The 19,889-nt window shown below is 36.4% G+C and overlaps 1 protein-coding gene across 2 annotated transcripts in view; it reads left to right on the top strand.

Moving 5' to 3' along the window:
* KYNU (kynureninase) overlaps positions 1 to 19,889 on the top strand; it is a 121,410-nt gene that overhangs the window by 76,231 nt on the left and 25,290 nt on the right. For both annotated transcript variants that reach the window (XM_061438798.1, XM_061438805.1), the window contains 2 exons: positions 3,792 to 3,890; positions 4,754 to 4,827. In XM_061438798.1, coding sequence (XP_061294782.1) covers positions 3,792 to 3,890; positions 4,754 to 4,827 — 173 coding nt within the window. The remainder of the gene's footprint in view (positions 1 to 3,791; positions 3,891 to 4,753; positions 4,828 to 19,889) is intronic.

Genomic DNA, 19,889 nt, shown 5'->3' with positions numbered 1-19,889 from the left:
ATTTTTGGGGGGCTCCAAAAATCACTGCAGATGGTGACTGCAGCCATGAAATTAAAGGATATTTGCTCCTTGGAAGAAACACTCTGACCAACCTAGACAGCATATTAAAAAGCAGAGACATTACTTTGCCAACAAAGATACATCTAGTCAAAGCTATGTTTTTTCCAGTAGTCCTGTATGGATGTGAAAGTTGGACTAGAAAGAAAGCTGAGCACCAAAGAATCGATGTTTTTGAACTGTGGTGTTGGAGAAGACTCTAGAAAGTCCCCTGGACTGCAAGGAGATCCAACCAGTCAATCCTAAAGGAAACCAGTCCTGAATATTCATTGGAAGGACTGATGCTGAAGCTGAAACTCTAATACTTGGGGCCACCAGATGCAAACAACTGACTCAATGGAAAAGACCCTGATGATATGAAAGACTGAAGGCAGGAGGAGAAGGGGAAGACAGTGGATGAGATGGTTGGATGTCATCACCAACTCAATGGACGTGAGTGTGAGTAAGCTCCGGGAGTTGGTGATGGACAGGGAAACCTGGTGTGCTGCAGTCCATGGGGTCACAGGGTTGGACACAACTGAGTGATTGAACTGAACTGAAGTTGCTTCAGCCATGTCTGACTCTTTGAAACTCTAAGGACTGTGTGCAACCCAGGCTCCTCTGTCCATGGGATTCTCCAAGCAAGAACATTGGAGTGGGTTGTCATTTCCTATTCCAGGGGATCTTCCCGACCCAAGGATCGAACCTGAGCTCCTATATTTCCAGCATTGGCAGGTGGGTTCTTTACCACTAATGCCACTTGGTCAACTTTACGTTAACCAAACTAGGCAGGACTTGGTTGCAAGGATGCTTCTACTTTAAGCTGACATCACTAACATGCCTTAGCTATTGTAAATGGTGCTGCAATGAACATTGGGGTACATATATCTTTTTCAAATATGGGAAAAATACTTACATTCTTAAAAATTATTGAACTCCTCAAAGAGGTTTTAATATTGTTTATGTATACCTATATTTACTGTATTTGTAATAAAAACAACTTTAAAATATATTATATCAGATCAGATCAGATCAGTCGCTCAGTCATGTCCGACTCTTTGCGACCCCATGAATCGCAGCACGCCAGGCCTCCCTGTCCATCACCAACTCCCAGAGTTCACTCAGATTCACGTCCATCGAGTCGGTGATGCCATCCAGCCATCTCATCCTCTGTCGTCCCCTTCTCCTCCTGCCCCCAATCCCTCCCAGCATCAGAGTCTTTTCCAATGAGTCAACTCTTCGCATGAGGTGGCCAAAGTACTGGAGTTTCAGCTTTAGCATCATTCCTTCCAAAGAAATCCCAGGGCTGATCTCCTTCAGAATGGACTGGTTGGATCTCCTTGCAGTCCAAGGGACTCTCAAGAGTCTTCTCCAACACCACAGTTCAAAAGCGTCAATTCTTTGGTGCTCAGCCTTCTTCACAGTCCAACTCTCACATCCATACATGACCACAGGAAAAACCATAGCCCTGACTAGACGAACCTTTGTTGGCAAAGTAATGTCTCTGCTTTTGAATATGCTATCTAGGTTGGTCATAACTTTCCTTCCAAGGAATAAGCGTCTTTTAGTTTCATGGCTGCAGTCACCATCTAGGACAAAAAAACAAACCCATTACATACTGAAATACATATTACATTGTTAGGGGGTAAAAATGTAATTCTAAAAGAAACAAAAAAAGAATGTTTTATATTTGGCATATATTTTATATAGAAATATAAATCTTTGCTATTTGACTTAATAGAAGGCAGCTGGTTTTATATATCTTCTGCATTTAATCTCTTGATTTTTTTTTCTTTGTGAAATATAAGAATAAAATTGGGACCTTGTACAGATATATATTTAGAAAAAGCACAAGTAATATAATAGCTTTTTCAGTTAACTGTGAATATTCTTTGATCCTATACCAGAATTTGACAAGAACATCCTGGGATTTGTAGTATGAAATGTGAAACCAAATCAATGATCTTTCTATGCTTTGTTACATTAAAATCTATGGGCTGATTTTTCATTTTGAACAGATCTTTTATCCATGCATAATATGTAACAATATGTCTTGATCATTTGGAAAATATCAATTCATTCAGTTCGGTTCAGTTCAGTTGCTCAGTCGTGTCTGACTCTGCGACCCCATGAATCACAGCACCAAGGCCTCCCTGTCCATCACCAACTCCCGGAGTCTACATCCATACATGACCACTGGAAAAACCATAGCCTTGACTAAACAGACCTTTGTTGGCAAGGTAATGTCTCTGCATTTTAATATGCTATCTAGGTTGGTCATAACTTTCCTTCCAAGAAGTAAGTGTCTTTTAATTTCATGGCCGCAGTCACCATCTGTAGTGATTTTGGAGCCCAAAAAGATAAAAGTCTGACACTGTTTCCACTGTTTCCCCATCTATTTCCCATGGTGTGATGGGACTGGATGCCATGATCTTAGTTTTCTGAATGTTAGCATTAAGCCAACTTTTCCACTCTCCTCTTTCACTTTCATCAAGAGGCTCTTTAGTTCCTCTTCACTTTCTGCCATAAGGGTGGTGTCATCTGCATATCTGAGGTTATTGATATTTCTCCCAGCAATCTTGATTGCAGCTTGTGCTTCCTCCAGCCCAGCGTTTCTCATGATGTACTCTGCATAGAAGTTAAATAAACAGGGTGACAATATACAGCCTTGACGTACTCCTTTTCCTATTTGGAACCAGTCTGTCATTCCATGTCCAGTTCTAACTGTTGCTTCCTGACCTGCATACAGGTTTCTCAAGAGGCAGGTCAGGTAGTCTGGTATTCCCATCTCTTTCAGAATTTCCCAGTTTATTGTGATCCACACAGTCAAAGACGTTGGCATAGTCAATAAAGCAGAAATAGATGTTTTTCTGGAACTCTCTTGCTTTTTCATTAACTTATGTATATTTTCTAAATATTTCATATTTCATTATATGTTCTTTTTAAAATTGTATGTTAGTTTTAAACTCACCATAAATATCTTTAAATACTGGGAAATGATCATATTTATGGAAATGGACACAATTTTTCCAAAATTCCAGTTTCTCTTGGTAACTACTTTTTTCCTTTGGCAACAAATTCTTCAAGTTATTTTCCTCAAATTGATAGACTCACTTCATTTTTCAAAATATGTCTCAAATACCTAAGTATGATTTACTATCATTTGTCTGTAAGTTGCTCTTTCATGCAAAAATGGCTTTCTATGAATTTAAAGTGGGTAACTTAGCTTCCAACTCAAATAATTGCATAAGTGCATTATGAGACAGACATCCTACTTCAGGATGTTGTTAAATGTTTTATGAATAATTCCCATATTAAACCTTAAAAGAATAAAATTAAGATATTGACATTTTATACAAATGTATTATTTTTATACTTGTACCAAGGAGATATATAACTCAAATTAACCCTTTCATGCTGTAACTGAATGCACACAATGCCAATACAAGTTTTGACTACCTTGATTTGTGCAAAGATGTCAGCAGTTTAACACATCATTGCTTCTGCGTTATCAGTGCAAAAGTCAACACAGTGAAGAAGGCAAAGAATGTCTTCTTCCTGGTATGAAAACTGTTTTGACCTGAAAGGGCCTTGAGAATGCCCAAGATTTTATGATTCACACTTTGTGAGTCATTGCACCAAAGGATAAACTGAATTTATGGTACAGCATTTTTTCAATAATTTTCTTAAATATACTTGTATTTGTTATTTTGAATCATTAAGCAATTTCAAAATGTTATCATGTTCTTCCCCAGGGTTGTTTTGTTGGCTTTGATCTAGCACATGCAGTTGGAAATGTTGAACTTCACTTACATGACTGGGGAGTTGATTTTGCCTGCTGGTGCTCCTACAAGGTATCAACAGACTAGTTAATATATTTATATCCTTTTAGTCCACACTAACATTAATCTAAATGTAAAAATGGATCAGTAAAAATGTATTGTAAAAATTGTAAAAATGACCAATTTAAAAATTGTAAAAATGACCAATTTAAAAATGTATTGTAAAAATTGTAAAAATGACCAATTTTAGGTATTTGAATTACTTTCCTCCATTTCCTTCATTACTGTATTTTGTGACTTTAGTTAATTGTAGACTCACTTAATGAATAGTATAGGTTATTATGTTTTGGTATTTCCATTCTTTATATAGAGTATTTATTCCTTCAGTTCTCTGACTTCTATGAAAAAATCAGGACGTTCTGGACAATACTTCTATACTTAGAACTTAATTCAAATTTAATCTAGTTTTTTGTTAATATGTTGAGAAATTTCTACATAAGTTAAAGATAATTCTTATGGAATCAACTTTGTATTGACATTTGAAAACAAGTTTATTGACAGGGAGCATAGAAATAGAAGTGATCTTAAGCGTTTTAAAAATATAATATTTTATTATTATTTAAATATTTCGTGGCAAAATAACTGAAATAAATGAACTTTGAAATCAGATAATTGTCAGTAGAACTGAACTGTTATCTACCAGTTGGGGCAAAAACTGGCCAAAATAGTAATAGCTATTTATTCCTAATTAATAATGCTACATTTCATTGTTTTTCTTTGAACAAAGTAACCCCAAATTCTGTTTTATAATAAAAGTTAAAATAATCACACATTTTGATCTTATCAAAGTTGATTTCATAACAAAAAAGTCAAATTATTATTTTTATCATGTATATTTAGGCAAACCTACACAGTTTAATTTACTCTCTATCCAGTATTTAAATACAGGAGCAGGAGGTCTTGCTGGTGCCTTTGTCCATGAAAAACATGCCTATACAATTAAACCTGCGTGAGTACTATTTTCAGATATTCTTTGGTGATGGATAAATGAATTAAATGAATTTGAAGTAATTAGTGTGCTAAATTTACATGTGTTCTTTAAGATGCTATCCAATAAGAATCTGGGTTGATTATAATTATTTTACTACTCTGTGAACAATGATATGCTTTATCAGAAATAAACGATTTCCAAAGAGTTCACTTGGTTGAACAAGAAATTTAATCACAAAAGGGAAGCTTCAATGCTAAAAACAAGTCCCTGTAATCATGTAGAGCAGATGGTTTAATGCAAAGAGACTACTTAACTTTTTTTCAAAAATTAGACTTTAGAAAAGTCCAGGTTTCTCACATTGATGAATAAATCAAAGGCAACACAGAGCTGTGCCTAATAGAGCTTAAAAGTAGTACATGATTATTAAAATTACATCTACCTTTAAAGCTGGAAACTTATAATATGGTCTTGTAAGGAATATCTTCTGTCCTAAAAGATTTTATAATCCATGAAAACTGAAGAAGCTGAACGCTGAACAACAGACTGACTACATAAAAGAAATACTCTTCAATTTTTATATAGCACTCTTCATTTTTTAGAGCAAGTATAAATGCAAATGTGATACACCAACAAATTTAACATTTTTATTTGACTGGGGAACTCTTAAGTGTTTCTATTATTTTTATCTGGTATGGAGAAAAAAAAATATTCTGTAAAAAAAAAATCCTTTCAAAATTGTATCAGAATGTGTGTGATGAGGAGACTGTCTAGACTCCTAATAGGTAATATAATAATGTTTGATTAATTTTCCGAATCTTTTCAGTCACTGGCTGAATGGTATAATCTTTATGAGAACTGAAAGTGAATTAGTTATAAAGCTTGGAGCCCCTCACATTTTTGAGATTCTCTGCATATAAATCATACAAATTTAAGATCATTTTCTACAGCTCATTTAATTATACCTAAATTTCTTCAAGATTTTAAAGTTTTAAAATTCAATAGAGCATTTTTTAGACAGATATTTGTTAGGTACTCATCTACCTTGAATATATTGTCAGGACATTAGATTTCTCCCCTGGTTCCAAATTCTGCAAAGAATATCTTAGCTATGGGCTTCCCTGTTGGCTCAGCAGTAAAGAGTCCGCCTGCCAAGGAGGAGATGCAGTTTCAATCCCTGGGTCAGGAAGATCCCCTGGAGAAGGAAATGGCAACTCCTTCCAGTATTCTTGCCTGGGAAATCCCACGGACAGAGGAGCTTGGAGGGATACAGTCCATGGTAGTACAGTTGGACACGAACAACTAAACAATGACAACATTAGATTTCTCCTGTTGTCCCAAATTATCTGAAAAGAATCAGATCAGATCAGTCGCTCAGTCATGTCCGACTATTTGCGACCCCATGAATCACAGCACGCCAGGCCTCCCTGTCCATCACCAACTCCCGGGGTTCACTCAGACTCACGTCCATCGAGTCGGTGATGCCATCCAGCCATCTCATCCTCTGGCGTCCCCTTCTCCTCCTGCCCCCAATCCCTCCCAACATCAGAGTCTTTTCCAATGAGTCAACTCTTCGCATGAGGTGGCCAAAGTACTGGAGTTTCAGCTTTAGCATCATTCCTTCCAAAGAAATCCCAGGGCTGATCTCCTTCAGAAAGGACTGGAATATAAAATGTATATTATAGGACTACCATGCAAGTTTTAAAAGGTCTGGGTTTTTTTTCATTTATAAACAACCCCATTGATAACATTTTACCTAGCCTAAGTGTTTTCCACATAGATGGTATGTAAGATATTGCCTGCCTTTGTGTGAAAACTCACCACCCTGAGCATTTCCAACTCTCCACCTATTTAAACTGCACTAGAGAAATCGGCAAAGGGAAGCAGGGATATGGTAAGTAATGTACACAAATTCTAGAGAATGCAAGCACTAGCAGTTAAACTCTGATTTCACAGCATCTCTATTACACTTCAGAGTTCTTTCACCATTATTTGCCCTTCATGGATGAGGAACAAGAGAGAGCAGAAGGGTTGTAGTGTGCCTGCATGTGCCTCATCTTCTAGAATCTCAACATCCTCTAGACCCAGTGAGTGAAGTCACTCAGTCGTGTCCAACTCTTTGTGACTCTATGGACTGTAGCCTACCAGGTTCGTCTGTACATGGAATTTTCCAGGCAAGAATACTGGAGTTGATTGCCATTTCCTTCTCCAGTAGGTAAGTGTTAAGTCTGTGCTCCCAGGAGAAAGACCATACAGACAGAGCAGATTTACATTCTAACCTGATCACTCACCTGCTGGTCCTGAAGAATGTTCTTGATTTCTCAGTGTTCTAGTCTCTTGATAAAGAGAACATAAGCATATACCTCATAGAAAGTTATCATGAGGTTAAAATAGGATAATGCATGTAAAACAGCACAGCCACTGAAGCATGATAGGTGATCCATACATCTAGGGTAAGTATCTTTTTGCCTTGCTATGAAGTTGCATGTTAACTTGTAGAATTTTGCCTAGTAGAGATCATTTCTCCTCAAGCAGGAAACATACCCTTAAAGGTTATGGTTTGTGACCTTTGGGATATTAAAGAATTTTGTACCTATGGCCAAACTCAGACTGAGCCTGTAAGCCTCTATTCCTGGAATCCTGTCTGATACTGGCCTCACCATCTTACTGGCTTATCTGCTAATTATGAGTTGATTGAGATCTTTATATGTGTTCATGTTATATTTATACAAGAGCCATGTTTGTACAGTCTTCTATTTGTACAGTTTGAAAATCACATGCTATTAACTTCTGTTGCATTTTAAGTATCTAGTTTGGAGATCAACAAGACTCAAACCAGTCTGACTCAGGTAGTCCTTCTTACAGGAAACACTGGTTGTTGTTTCTTTGTTTATCAGTTGTTAAAGTTTCTTTTTATGTGACATTAGAGGGACTAGTTCCAATAATACCAACTTCTACCCTAAGTGCAATGTAACTACTGTTAACTTTATGAAGTAAACTTTGTGCTTAAAAAAAGGGTGACATCTAGTGGCTAAACATGTTATTTCAAATAAATAGTACACATAACTTTTCCTGGTCCATTCATTCTTTATCTATACTTAAAGTATAATTTTTTTTCTATCATTTGACCATATATTTATAGTGCAATAATTGTGTAGCCAAAGCCTTTGATAAAGAGGTAGGACAGGATGGAGGTGGAAGTTAACATTAGGTGCATTTTAGGTACAATGTTAAACAAAATGCATAAATGTTTATCAAGGTTGAGAAGAAGGGTACTATGTGAGTGGATCCTGGAACTTGTAACCCTGAATTCTGAAAGTTTAATATTAGGTGAATAATTTCAAAATATCTTTTATATGATGTTCCCATTAGCAACTGGCAGATTACATCTGTACCAAGAAATTTCACCATTTTTTGTTTGTTTATTTAAATAGGCATTTTGGCCATTGTTCAAAATTGGTGACCTAAGACTTTTTCCAAGAACACTTTGTCAATAAAAATAATGAGTAGACCAGTGTCAATCTAATGTATTAAGCTTTATAATTCAAATCATTAATCTCAGCTATAATTTGACCTCTTCCTAGTTTATCATCATGTTTTTCCCATTCTAGTATCATATTCTAAACCTTATATGTAGCTAAGAATTATACTAAATAAGGACTGGTTCTGAGTAAATGTCATCTTGTGTTTTTTGTACTTCATGTCTGACAATTTTAGTGTATACAGTTAATAATTATCGCTCTGCACTATGAAGGAATTACTTTTAGCTGTAAGAATTCAAACATTAGAAACATATCACCTTTTAAAGAAATCCTTCAAGTGAAAGCATTAATTGCTCAGTCACATCCAACTCTTTGCGACCCCATGCTCCTCTGTCCATGGGGTTTTCCAGGCAAGAAAATATTACTGGAGTGGGAGCCATTCCCTTCTCCAGGGGAATCTTCCTGACCCAAGGATAGAAACCAAGTCTCCTGCATTTCAGGTCCTTAAAAATTTTGCATATTTCTTTTAAATGTATAAGTGTTGACCTTTCTGAAAGACTTTAGATCAATACTTAATTTTTTTGTTTTAGAAGATTCAAACATATGTTAAGCCTGTAAAACGATTCTTTTGTAAAAGTCCACAGACTGCAATTCAAGACACCACCCATCGCTTCTTGGTTTTTTTAGAGAGACTCTAGCAAGAAACAGGAGTAAGTTATTAAGATTCTTTCTGTGGCTTACTTTTTTTTTACTCTATCCAGTGAAATCATACACACTAGAAAATTGCTGTTCTTCACTTTCCATGCTGGCATAAAGAATCTTTCAAATGCTCTTATATATTAGCTCTCCTGAAATTCTTGCTTCCCCTAGTATTTTTTTAAGTTTTTTAAGTGGTCAAGAATGGAGCCTACTGATAATTTTTTGAAAATGTTAGAATTTCAAATCATGCCAATACATTTCCATAAACAGTTAGAGGTATTTGATTGAAGGCTTTAAGTAGAGATGACATTTTTAAGGCTTTATTAAGAGCTTGAGTCATCTCCTTTATTGTAATAAGTAATTTGCAGGTTAGAAAGAACCAGCAGAAGAGGCTGGCTGCATCAGTGCCTGGGAAAGGAAAATTTTAAACTCAGAAGTATAGATTATTACTACTATTATTATTATTTGGGAACTTAAAAAATAGACACATAAAACAACATACGGAGAAGGCAATGGCACCCCACTCCAGTACTCTTGCCTGGAAAATCCCATGGATGGAGGAGCCGGTAGGCTGCAGTCCATGGGGTCACTAAGAGTCGGACATGATTGAGCGACTTCACTTTCACTTTTCACTTTCATGCATTGGAGAAGGAAATGGCAACCCACTCCAGTGTTCTTGCCTAGAGAATCCCAAGGACGGGGGAGCCTGGTGGGCTTCCGTCTATGGGGTCGCACAGAGTGGGACACGACTGAAGCGACTTAGCGACAGCAGCAGCAGCAAAACAACATAAGAAAGTCTAAGAAAGGATAAAAATAAGCAACAGGAAAATTTATAAAAATGGCTTAAAAATTATAAGCATGTTTCACGCTTGACCCAACAGAACAATTAATGTTATAGAGAGAGATCATCTACTTGTTCTGGAGTGTGATGATGATATATCTGATTGTACTTCCTTCCCCAGGCAATGCTGGAGAATACCACAAACCCAAACTCATCTATAACTTAAACCCTGTTTTGGTTTCTGTGATTCTTTCTGACTTACTAATTATCACAGCTTTTTCTAGTACCTATATAAGGTTTTGGTATTAAAGACTGGGAGAATGAGGGAGTGTCAGTGGTGGTAGCAAGGTGGGTGAATTCACCAGACCCCAGATACTTGCAAATGGGATAGGCCAGTATCAATGTATTTCTCAGTGAAAGTTTTCACAGAATCCTTAGTTAAACTATGACTCAGACCTCCCAGGGCATTTATTCTATGCATTTAGCTTGTTTTTAACTGGAGTTAGATGTTCAGTATGAATTAACATGGATGGCATCTTAGCCACAACTTCCTGCCCTGTCAGACAGCCATATTACATGTACTTGGCCACCCCTTTGTCCTTAATGTTGCCTCCCACAACCCTACGTTACCTCCCACAGCCCTAATCTTCCAGTGTATCAGTTCCCCTTGCTTCTGTTCCAATGTATGCAATTGCTTTTCTGTATCTGATAAGTTTACTCTTTCACTTTTTCATTGATTCCCTCAATGCCTCAACCCTTGGTCCTTTTAACTCAGGTGTATCTCATCCTCTGTAATGATGTCAAAAACAGACATTTGCAGAAGATATCAACTGTATTTCTAGCTTTATGACTTGCTTACTTTCTATCCCTTACTTTTATCTGATTGCAAATTGCAAGAGCTTCTGATTACCAAAGTATTATTCTAATCCCGAAAGATACATGACAATGTAGGAAAGTAAAAACTGTGAACTACTCACTTATAAAATTAACCTTTACCAAACACCCTTTCTCAATTAGTATTAACATTTATCTCTATGCATTATTATAAAAAATATTTTGGTCTCTTGCTGATTATAGAATGTTATAACATAGTAAAAATTTTATGCAAATGAATTGTAAAGTAAAATTTTTCAAGAGATTCAGCATTTCATGATGCAAGTTATACTGAAGAACTGCTGAATCACAAAATCATGAACAATGAGAATATGTTAGAGTCAAAAGCATTAACAAATGAAGTAGAGGAAATTAGGCATAGTAATTCAAAATCAAATGACTTGAATATGAGGGATTAAGAGGAACTGATGAATGCTTCAAAACTTTTGTGGAAATGATCATCTTTATGTTCATGCTAAAAAGTTAAATATAACACAAAAAAGATTCTAGCTTGCTACCATGACATTTGTCAAGCACACCAAAAAAAATCAACATTTGATTTACTATTCATTCTTTTTAATAATTTGCATATTATGATTTTAATGTAAGTTTTCTCAAATTAAAAATTATATTTGTTATACAATTTAAAGTTTTATTTTTCAAAAGCATCCCAATCAAATCTTTTATTTTTTTCCTTCATTATTTACTACAAAAGTATGGTTACTGGTTTAAAATAGTTCTATTTTAAAAGACCTTTTCCCAGTATTCCATGTGTGCTCAGTTGCTCAGTCATACCTAACTCTGAGACCCCATGGACTCTAGCCCATCAGGATCCTTAATCCGTGGAATTATCCCAGCAAGCATACTAGAGTGGGTTGCCATTTTCTCCTCTGTGGGATCTTCCCCCACCCAGGGATCAAACCCAAGGCTCCTGCAGTTCCTGCACTGGCAGGTGGATTCTTTAAAATGAAAGTCGCTTAGTCCTGTCCGACACTTCATGACCCCATGGACTATCTCTCCAGGCCAGAATACTGGAGTAGGTAGCCTTTCCCTTCTCCAGGAGATCTTCCCAAATCAGAGAGGTCTCCCATATTGCAGGCAGATTCTTTACCAGGTGAGTCACAAAGGAAGCCTAGCAAATAATGAGGACTTCTAATATATCCATATATCTTTCCAATCTTATGAATTAAGCATGATGGAGCTTCCATTTTATACTACTCCAACACAAATATCCTTTCTAAGGTGCTCACTGGTTTATCAAGTAAAGAGAATGTTTCTCAGTCATTTGAGGAGGCATGAGCAAATATAACCAACCTTTATTTTTGTACAGGAAACTTTCATAGATAGAAATAAATACAGGATGCTGCATTTTTTTTAAATCATACAACCCATTTGGAAAGCTGTTGTTTCAATAGTTGAATAAACAGTTTAAATGATAGGTAATATAGGGTTAGAATATGTGCCACAAGGCAATTCCTAAATAACTGCTGGGTGAATTCTGTGTCACCATAGGAACAGTGAAGGGATAGGTAACTCAGAGCTCCTTTGGACAAGCTTGAAGAAGTTTGTGGTGAAATTTACAGATACTGTTCCTCTGCAAAATGGAATGCTATGTTAACTAAGTGCATAAATTTAATCTGTTACTTTGAAAGCTGAAATTGTTGCCTATGAGAGAGATTTCACTCGATTAGTTTCATAAATCTAAGGAAGTATAATGAATTACTTAAATGGCCTTTCTTTAAAGGATATGTCAAGTGATCTTTTTATACACTTGATAGAATTCTTATGGAATCTGAGTTATTGACTTAACATTTAAAAGTCTGCCTAGGATCATAATCTTGCTCTTTATCTCTTTTCTACAGTATTTTAGAAATTATAAACAGTAGTAAAAGCAGGTTTGCTTCATAGTCTCAGTTCCAGAGCCATGCTCGTGAGTGGCTTATACCTATGAGAAATCCTAGTCTCCAAATCATCAGTGTAAAGGATCCAAAGGAAGACAATACGATTGGAGAAAACTCACCTATGGATTCATGACACATAAATCATTCCTATCTTCATTCAGAAACCATTTTAGATCAATAATTCTAAAAAGACTCCTCACCTTCAAAGCTTGAATTTTTTATTCTACAAATCATCCAGATAATTTTTGAGTGTAGTGAATTTAAGCTGTGATCATAAAAATAATGTTTATGCACTGAGGAATGATCACAGTTAAGAATAATTTCAGTAAATAATCTGATTTTCTCAACTCAAGAGATAAGGGAATCCTGACTCTTAAAACAGGAAGAGTAATTATCAGTATAAAACTGCATTAAAGTCAATGTTGTTTGCAAATCACTATTCTCAGATAATGATGACATAATCACTAATATGAGAAAATTGAAGTCCTTTGAAGCCTCAAAATTTATTTTCTCTTCGAAAATTGCAGTCTAGTGTCCCTGAAGATTTATCAGGTCAGTGAATCCTTTAGACACAAAATATAAACTTGTCAAAGAGCTTCATCTCTTGTTTTAATTACTTCAAGTTTTGTCCCTAAAATGACCTTCAGAATATGAAAAGTTTCTTTTTTAATATAAAATATGAAGAGCAATGGCAACCCACTACAGTACTATTGCCTGGAAAATCCCGTGGACGGAGGACCCTGGCAGGCTGCAGTCCATGAGGTCGCTAAGAGTCGGACACGACTGAGCGACTGGACTTTCACTTTTCACTTTCATGCATTGGAGAAGGAAATGGCAACCCACACCAGTGTTCTTGCCTGGAGAATCCCAGGGATGGGGGCGCCTGGTGGGCTGCCGTCTATAGGGTTGCACAGAGTCAAACACGACTGAAGCGACTTAGCAGCAGCATTACTAAACTTTATTTGTTCTTGTTGAGAAAACACATGTATCCATCTGACTCTATAAGAGGTGCAGTGATACATGTTGTGTGGGGCAGCGTGGGAAACTAATCATTGCACATGAGCCACTGGGTCCTGCTGCTTCCAAGACTGAGCTGGGCTAACATCACAGGCCACAAAAATGCTTGTAACGCATAACTCAAAACAAAGGTCTGAATTCCTATGAATCAGTTTCTCTTTGGTCACTTCTTTTTAACTCCACCCCAGAGGAGAGAATTTGATTGAGTGGAAATTATCCTTTTATCTAGTGTTGAGGTTTGTCTTCATCATGATAAGTTCATGTAAAGATAGATTGCCTTTACTCTCTTCTAAATCTCTGTTCCAATCAGATTTGGTCAAAGTCTCAGAAGATTTGGCATTAGTATGGAAATCTAGACAGAAAATGACCATTTGAATCTTTTTTTTTTTTAAGGGTGCCTGTGATCTTTGTGAGAATTCATTTTAGTATGTCCATTGTGATGGTTTGAAAAATTGACCATAACATAATTCTAAATGTTAAAGTACAGGACATTGTCCTTCTGATCTTCCTTTATTATCATAATCCACAATGCCCGAGAACATATATATATATATATATCTTTATTTTGTTGTTGAATATATGGCTCTTTCTTTACTTTCAGCATAATAGACAAACCATCTTCTAGCATATGAAAGTATTTCTACTTTGCAAGTTACTCTGAAGTGAGTATGATTTGCAAAATACTGTCAAATTAAATATGCATTTCCATATGCTTCTACAAAGACTAAATATATCCATGAAACCAGCTATAGACAACTTTAAAAATCCTTCATGAGTATTTTAATCAACTTTAATCAACATTGCAAATAGTTCTTTCTAAAGTCCTAAGTTCAGAAATCTTGATGTGTTTTATGATTTTAGCATCAATATCACCATAGAGGATTATAAACCAATATTTTAAAATAATAGTAGATTTCAAGAAATGATAAGCAGAAAATTTTTATTAATGAAGCTTTCACACCAATAAAATATTGATTTAGCTCATGTAAGGACAACATACTATTCTGAATCTTCAGGAAACAATTTTCAATAACCAAAATTTATAATATCAGGAATTTTTGTAACTATGTTTATCATACTGTTAGCTCACTGGGCATATTTTAACAAGCCTTCTTTTGAGTAAGATTTGAAGATGTAATTGAATATGTATCAGAACCAAGTAAAGCACTCTCTCATAATGATATTTCCATATGATTGGGCAAATGAGTGGATGAAAAGGAATTGAATCCCCATAACTCCTCAAACTCCTTCCCAAAACAGCATTAAATCAGTTGACTTAGAACAGAGCAGAGCAATTGTGAATACTTTTTTTCTTTCTTTTTTTTTAACAAATTAAGAATTGATAAAGACCTTCTTTACTAAGAGTGAGTTGGTAATATTTTACCTATCTAATGTTATGGCCATATTGAGCCTTGAAATAGTCATGCTTGGAAACTCATTGCTGATAAGGAATGAATGCATGATTCACAAGCTGAAACATCCCATTTTGTCAAGATTTTCATCGTCATTAGCACCTTTGAATCTGTTCTATCACTTAGCCATAAGTTTACTTTTCCTTCAAATATGCTCTTTACTAACTGCTTAGATTTAGATTCTCACTGCTCCTTCTTTTATTTTTAGTTGAGCTTCTGTTTTTGTTTTTGTTGTTTGTTATAGTTTGTATCTACTGCTTGCCCTGATCCTCATTCCTATACAGTAGCTCCACCTTTCCTATTCTAATATCAACTTGAACTTTAGCAATTTTGTTCCTCTTTCCCAAGCCTTTCTTCTCCTTCTGCATGGTAGCTTAACAATATTAATGCTTCACTGGGAGAGATGACCTAAAAATTTACTGGGATACTTATGTACTGTGCAACCATGCTCATGTCATACCCACTGATCTTACTTCCCTGAAGGCAAGTTGCTCAGACCACCCTTGTTTGCATTTGGCATACAAGTGGATTGCTTGCTTAGAAAAGACTGTCAGTGGAGGCGGAAGAAACACCTTGGCCGATTATAGAGGGATGGAGCTTCAGTCAGTTCAGTTCAGTTTAGTTCAATCGCTCAGTCATGTCCGACTCTTTGTGACCCCATGAACCGCAGCACACCAGGCCTCCCTGTCTGTCACCAACTCCCGGAGTTCATTCAAACCCATGTCCATCGACTTGGTGATGCCATCCAACCATCTCATCCTCTGTCGTCCCCTTCTCCTCCTGCCCCCAACCCCTCCCAGCATCAGGGTCTTTTCAAATGAGTCAGCTCTTCGCATCAGGTGGCCAAAGTACTGGAGTTTCAGCTTCAACATCAGTCCTTCCAATGAACAACCAGGACTGATCTCCTTTAGGATGGACTGGTTGGATCTCCTTGCAGTCCAAGGACTCTCAAGAGTCTTCTCCAACACCACAGTTTAAAAGCATCAATTCTTCGGTGCTCAGCTTTCTTTATAGTCCAACTCTCACATCCATACATGACCACTGGAAAAACCATAGCCTTGACTAGATGGACCTTTGTTGGAAAAGTAAAGTCTTTGCTTTTTAATATGCTGTCTAGGTTGGTCATAACTTTCCTTCCAAAGAGTAAGCGTCTTTTAATTTCATTGCTGCAATCACCATCTGCAGTGATTTTGGAGCCCCCCAAAATAGTCTAATACTGTTTCCACTGTTTCCCCATCTATTTGCCATGAAGTGATAGGACCAGATGCCATGATCTTCGTTTTCTGAATGTTGGGTTTTAAGCCAACTTTTTCACTCTCCTCTTTCACTTTCATCAAGAGGCTCTTTAGTTCCTCTTCACTTTCTGCCATAAGGGTGGTGTCATCTGCATTTCTGAGGTTGTTGATATTTCTCCCGGCAATCTTGATTGCAGCTTGTGCTTCTTCCAGCCCAGCGTTTCTCATGATGTACTCTGCATATAAGTTAAATAAGCAGGGTGATAATATACAGCCTTGACATACTCCTTCTCCTATTTGGAACCAGTCTGTTGTTCTATGTCCAGTTCTAACGGTTGCTTCCTGACCTGCATACAGGTTTCTCAAGAGGCAGGTCAGGTGGTGTGGTATTCCCATCTCTTTCAGAATTTTCCACAGTTTATTGTGATCCACACAATCAAAGGCTTTGGCATAGTCAATAAAGCAGAAATAGATATTTTTCTGGAATCCTCTTCCTTTTTCAATGATCCAGTGAATGTTGGCAATTTGATCTCTGGTTCCTCTGCCTTTTCTAAAACCAGCTTGAACATCTGGAAGTTCATGGTTCATATATTGCTGAAGCCTGGCTTGGAGAATTTTAAGCATTACTTTACTAGCATGTGAGATACAGTAACTTGGAATAACTAAAAAGAAAGACAGGAAAAAAGGCATATAATTGTACATGAAAAGAAGTTAATATTGTCACTGAACATTATGGAAAAATTTGACTTATAATCCTTTCAGGCATGGCTGAATTATGTCCCTGTACCACATTTAGATTCATTAAAGAAACAGTTATTGAACATCTACTATAATCCAGGCATTTAAAAAAAATCTTTCGGATATATGGATAAATAAAGCACAGAATCCTTCCTCTGATAGAGTTTACATTCCATTAAGGACAGATGGAGTATGTACAGAGCAAACTGCATGATACATTTAAAATTGATAAGTCCTATGGATAATTGGAAAAACAGGACAGAAAAGGGGGTATAAGAATAATCTAGAAAACTTGGCCATGCACAGTATTCAAAAGGCATTCAAGAAGGCTCATCATTGGGAAATATGATATGGATGAAGAGGTGAAGGAGGTGTGCCAAACAACAATTATTTAGTGAAGAGGGTTCCAGGCAGTGGGAGTATTTTATCAAAAGCTCAAAGACACGAGTGTGTTGAGAAAGCCAGCATGGCTGGAGCAGATTGAGCAAATTGTATATTAGTGAGACAAAGTGGTCCAGGCTTGGGATCCATTCCTATTTTGCCTGAAAAGTGGCATGATATAGCAAATTTAAAATGACCATTCTGGTGGCTTTCTTGGGAACAGGTTGTAAGAGGGTAATGGTGGTCTTTGGAAAACCTGCGGGGGAGCCATTGAGGAAAGAAGACAAGAGGTGACAACAATTTAAAGCAGGGGAGCAGCAGAGGAAGTGATGAGACGTTTGTAGGCTTCTAGGGCTTCCCTGATGTCTCATACAGTAAAGAATCCACCTGCAATGCAGAAGACCTGGGTTCGATCCCTGAGTTGGGAAGATCCCCTGGAGAAAGACATAGAAACCCAGTCCAGTATTCTTGCCTGGAGAATTCCCATGGACAGAGAAGCTTGGCGTGCTACAGTGCAGGGGGTCACAAAGAGTTAGACATGACTGAGCAAATGTACTGGCAGGACATAGAGAAGAGTTTGGCTAGAGGGACAGGAATGAGGGGAGAATTAAAGACTTATGTCTGTTCAAATGATGCTAAGTTATTCAAATGGCATACCATTGTTTCATTTATCAACTACAAACATATTTCTTGAGCATCTACTAGGCAAAGCAGTATGAAAACACTGGGAATTCAGAAATATCATCTTGGAATTTATCATTCAGTGTGACAGGGAAAAGAGAGAGAGAAATTGGAGAAACCTTTTCCTATTGACTGGAGAAATCCTAACTTTTAGCCAGACTGAAAGGGAACAGGCAGGATCATCGAGGTCCTTGTGTTTCAAGTTAGAGGTTTTGATTTTTATCTTAAAAACAAAGGGGCTCAAGTCTCAACACCTTTCCAGGTCTTGGTTTAATTATGGGAAAAATAAATAGTTACACCTGGACATCTCTAAGATTCGCTTCCAGTTTTTAAACTATGATTCTCTAGGAATAAATATGAAGCTTTGAAAAAAGCAAACTGCTGATAAGGATAACTCAGAAACTAAAACCAGTTTAATGGAAATCTATGCATATTTATGAGTCTGATGACCCTCTTCCCTTCCATTTTTTTTTTTTTGTAATAGGTGGATACAGTAAAGCCCAGTAAGTTGAGATAAATTTGTAACAAACTTTACTGTAATCTTCTCATCTTTGTCTTTTCTCAAGTATGAAAGAGTGCCCTCTTCCCATTTCTTAAAGTTCAGCTGCCAAAAAATTTTATTATGAAAATTAAGACTATATAAAAGCGATGTGAATGAATAAATTTCTCATTATGTCCTGAATGAATAAATTTCTCATTATGTCCTGAATGAATAAATTTCTCATTATGTCCTGAATAAAACAACCTTTAAGGAACTTTTGATTCTGTGAAACTTGATTATTTGATGAGGATTTTAAGTACTACACTTTGACTTGAGGTTAGCTTATAGAAGTGAAGAAAGAAACCGCAACCCACTACAGTATTCTTGCCTGGAGAATTCCACAGACGGAGGAGCCTGGTGGGCTATAGTCCATGGGGTTACAAAGAGTCAGACATGACTAAGTCACTAACACACACACACATACACACACACACACACACACACACTAGCTTTTAGAGGACATTAGGATATGACAGGCATTCAAACTTATCTGCAATTGCTATTACAGATTTTGTTTAAAAATAATTGTGCTATACCCCAAATGTTCTATTTTTTATAATGCTGTAACAGTTTTGTTGATTCAACACATTTTTTGAAGTCATGTAAGCAGTAAGACAATTGTATTTAGTTCTAACTTGTGACCTCAAGAGACAAAGAGAGAAAGAAAAATAAGAGAAGAGGGGTGGGAGGGTAGGAAAAAAGAAAATGAGGAAAAGGGAAGAGAAGATGTAAAGGAAAAGGGGAAAAGAGAAGAAACTTGCTCCCAATCAAGTTTACATTTCTAAGCACAGACTTAAATTATTAAATGTATGGTAATAAACTGCCAAATAAAGGACATTATGAAAGCAGTTTTTATGCAAATATATTTTCTTAGAAAAGACTGTGATCTAATTTCTTTATATGTTGGATTGTGTTCCAATGATTAATTGCATTTTTAACAGAAGTCAGGAAAACTGGTATAAGCTGTTTTGTTTAGTTTTGGTGAGTTATGGAGTGAGGAGAGGTAAGGGGCTTGCAGAATAATTTGAACTAATTCAGTGCATGAAATATTTACGGATTCATACTGGAGATTCTGCCATTAAAGGCTTGCTAAGGAGATCAAGGAGCATTTGGATATTTCATTTTATAACTCTTAGCATCCAAAATCATATTCAGTGGATCCCTGGTGGTTTCCTCTTACTGAATCTGAATATCACGTCTCAAAGATGCCTTTATTATAAGTGCTGCTTTCCATTTGATAATACTTATTTGAAAATCCTTTTAGGAAATTTATGATGTTCAAAGAACAAAAAGCCTATTAAAATCTTTACTTTTTTATTATTTATTGGATCTCTTCCAACAA

The sequence above is a fragment of the Bos javanicus genome, chromosome 2, assembly GCF_032452875.1.
Source record: "Bos javanicus breed banteng chromosome 2, ARS-OSU_banteng_1.0, whole genome shotgun sequence".
In the NCBI taxonomy this organism is placed as follows: Eukaryota; Metazoa; Chordata; class Mammalia; order Artiodactyla; family Bovidae; genus Bos; species Bos javanicus.
Note: the sequence above shows the minus strand (reverse complement) of the source record. Positions and strands in the feature narration are given on the sequence as shown.